Below are 3275 nucleotides of genomic sequence, written 5' to 3'. Positions count from 1 at the left end.
ACACAGGAACGAAATATAATTTGTTTAAAATGGTGACATTATTTCCAAAGTATTTCTGCCCTAGGTATCAATTATCATAATGGCTGCCTTTGCCAATACCACACAATCCTCTCACATCACACTCACACACACAAACGCGGTGCGGTGCACTTGCTCCGCTCCTCTCTGAACCCTCCTTCCCACGATCCGCCCACCATCTCGGGACTGGAGTCACGTGTCTCACCGCCTAGTGTCTCTCTGCGAGCCGACACCACCACAAATCAAACTCACCCAGCGCCCGGTGGAGAGAAAGAGGGGAAAGGGAAGATGAGAGACGGAGAGGTGCACACTGATAGAAATCACCTACGACGCCAGCGGGTTATAATGGAGAGCGTTCAATAGAGGATATCCGCTGTGGTGATTCGAAATGCTATGTTCCCCGCAGAGGAGGGATGTGACAAGGCATATGAACAGGACGGGAGATGAGATTCACACTGTTTCCGAGACCCTCTCCTTCCTGTGATCTCAAACAGTCCGCCTGTGAGTGGCGGACGGGACACGGGGCGCAGGGCTCTCAGCCGCTCCAGCTTTACTGTGGATTGAAGAATATTCGTTATTTCTGTCTTATTTAAACCTGCCGGAGCTCTGAGGGTCTCCGAGAGGGACGGGTGGTCTTCACCATGAGGGCTGTTTCAGCAAACTTGTTCGCTCTTCTTTTCCTGTGCGCCCTTGCGAGTGTTTTCTACGTGTGGAGCGCACTGGAGAGCCGCTTGGAGCGACACAAACGGAGGTTCTCTGTACCGGGCGGTGGGTCTTTTCACCAAGGTCTCCCAGCGGACCTCTCCGCCAAAACTTTCCGGGCATTGCTCGCTGTCCCAGCGGCACAAAGACCGCACTTGGGGGGCAGACTTGAGGCTCGCAACCTCACTGATCTAGCTGCCTCTGCAGGAAATCGAGATTACCATGTGAATGGGGATAACAAGAGGTCAGCGCTGCGGGAGGGCCCGGTCAAGTTGGGCTCCCCGGTGGAGGATGGGATATTTTGGAGTGATTGGCTGGAAGATCTCCTCCCTGTGGGCTTCACGGAGGAATATGCTCGGGCTTGGCGAGAGAGAGCCAGGACGTACAGGATAGTGAAGCTGGAGCCTGGATGCGGCAGGATATCTAATCAGCTCGCTACTTTTGCAGATGGGACCAGAGCATGTGTGCGTTACGGGATAAACGCGGATCAGGTGCAAGGGGAAACTTTGACGTATTACCTTGCCAGTTTGCTAGGCATCACGAACCTGCCTCCCCTCATACTGTCCCAAGTGAACAGTGACAGTGAACAATGGGCGGCCGTGAGGTCGCGGATAGGTGGGTTACAGTGGAGCGATCGAGCCGTGGTGTCTCTAACTGCGTGGGTCTCCAACCTGACCGGGGTGGTCACACCTGCGCCGCTCAGGCAGGAGAGCAGCGGGCTGCATCCTGTGCTCGTGGAGCTCTGGAACAAGACGACGGCGGAGCTGCTGGAGCTAATGCAGTGGACCGACCTCATCATATTCGACTACCTGACTGCAAACTTCGACAGACTCGTCAGCAATCTGTTCAGCCTGCAGTGGGACTCGCGCGTAATGGAGAGGGACACCAACAACCTCCTCAAAACGCCCCGTGGTGACCTTGTGTTCATAGACAACGAGGCCGGACTCGTGCACGGCTACCGGGTGTTGAACATGTGGGAGAAGTATCACAATACAGTGCTGGGCTCCGTGTGTGTGTTCAGAAAAAGGACCATGCAGCGCGTGGCGGAGCTGCACAGGCGCAGAGACGCCAGGAAAAGGCTGCTGGAGCTCTACAGAGACAGCGAGCCTTTGTCTCTGGAATTAGGATTTCTCTCAGACGAGCACGCCGGTGTTCTCCAGGACAGGATAGACAGATTACACAAACACATTTTGCATTGCAAAGGAAAGTACAGCCAGCTGTGAACATTCAGTGCGCACAGGTGATGGGATTTGCTGTCTGCACGGTGTAACGAGCTCTGCAAACGCGATTGGCACACCTGTGCTAAATTGATGCGCATTACACAAAAACTGTCTTGGATATCCAGCTGAACTACCTCTTGTGAATAGAATGTGTTGCCTACTTTATAAATAAGTACATCTGACACATGTTTATAATCTCCCTGCTGAGATTTCCACTGTATGCCTCACAGAGAGGAATGATTAAGGCCAGTCTATCCTGTCTTAACTTCACCCCACTGATGCTCACCCTGAATAGGATTAAATGTAAAGAGTAGGCTATATGTGTGACTGTAGGGGATCATAATGCAGCCCTTCATGTGTATTTGGATTCTTGCCTTGTGTTCCACAGTCCTACTGGTAAACTCCTAAGCCTTAACATTAATTGACTCTTGAATATTTCTGTTGGCATCTAGCTCGCTTTTTATAGAGGATCGTTTGCACAGTACATTGTCATAGCAGCACCTGCCCTCCTGTAATTGTGTTTGGATTGCATTATTCAGCCTTAAAGTTACAGGTGTGTCATACTCACTGTACATCTTGTAAAATACATTGTAAATATCGTCAGCCAACCTGTTTTGGAAAATTTGATGCTCCACTAATTTAACGTGCATTGTAACATTCCAGAATCTCTTGTCCTTTTTTGATAAATACACTGTAATTTAATTTAACCGTTGTCGGACTATGTGTTTTGCATGCAGTTTCCACTTAACCGCCATAATTAGAGTCCATCAAATATTTACCTACTAGTCTGTTTCTGCTCCCCCTGCCTCTGTGCTCGCCCATTACAGTGCTCTCATTGTGCTGTAGTAATATCTTGTACTGGCACACCGTTCCCCAGGAGCCATTCTGTCAGCCACAGGCACGCTACAACAGGAATCTCTAATCCCCTTTATAATCTCACCCAGAATGATAAACTGAAGGAGACAACTGACATCATTTGACATCCTTTTGAAAAGGGGTTTTTACTGTTCCCTAACTATATGAAAACTGCTTTTCAGTACCAGAAAACAGATTACAGAATTTCTGTCACTCTGGCAGTGTAAACGGTCAACCTGCGGCCAAGACTGGTTTATTGGTTCAATCTGTGCAGCTAACAAGTAAGAGAACTCCCTTTGTGGGAGTCTGTGCTGCTGAGAGGCCAAGCCCACAATTAATGAGTGCTTGGCTCTCGGAGGAGAGGCTTGTTTACAGTTTCTCAAAGGTTGATTTTGAGACTGTGAAAGGTATTTAAGAGAAAAAAGTACAGGTAATGCCTGGAGGTCAGCTCTATTATTTATGCTGTATGCTTTCATTTCG

The 3275-nt window shown here is 49.4% G+C and overlaps 1 protein-coding gene across 1 annotated transcript; it reads left to right on the top strand.

The window, feature by feature from the left end:
• The first annotated feature begins 242 nt into the window (after positions 1 to 242).
• fjx1 (four-jointed box kinase 1) lies at positions 243 to 2661 on the top strand. Its single transcript, XM_050073749.1, has one exon. It carries the CDS (start codon positions 660 to 662, stop codon positions 1941 to 1943), a length of 1284 nt encoding a protein of 427 aa, XP_049929706.1. The 5' UTR covers positions 243 to 659; the 3' UTR covers positions 1944 to 2661.
• The last annotated feature ends 614 nt before the right edge of the window (positions 2662 to 3275 follow it).

The sequence above is a fragment of the Epinephelus moara genome, chromosome 20 (assembly GCF_006386435.1).
Source record: "Epinephelus moara isolate mb chromosome 20, YSFRI_EMoa_1.0, whole genome shotgun sequence".
NCBI lineage: Eukaryota > Metazoa > Chordata > Actinopteri > Perciformes > Serranidae > Epinephelus > Epinephelus moara.
Note: the sequence above shows the minus strand (reverse complement) of the source record. Positions and strands in the feature narration are given on the sequence as shown.

Coding starts and splice junctions, on each gene's coding strand:
- fjx1 (XM_050073749.1), top strand. CDS start 660: ATGAGGGCTGTTTCAGCAAACTTGTTCGCTCTTCTTTTCCTGTGCGCC.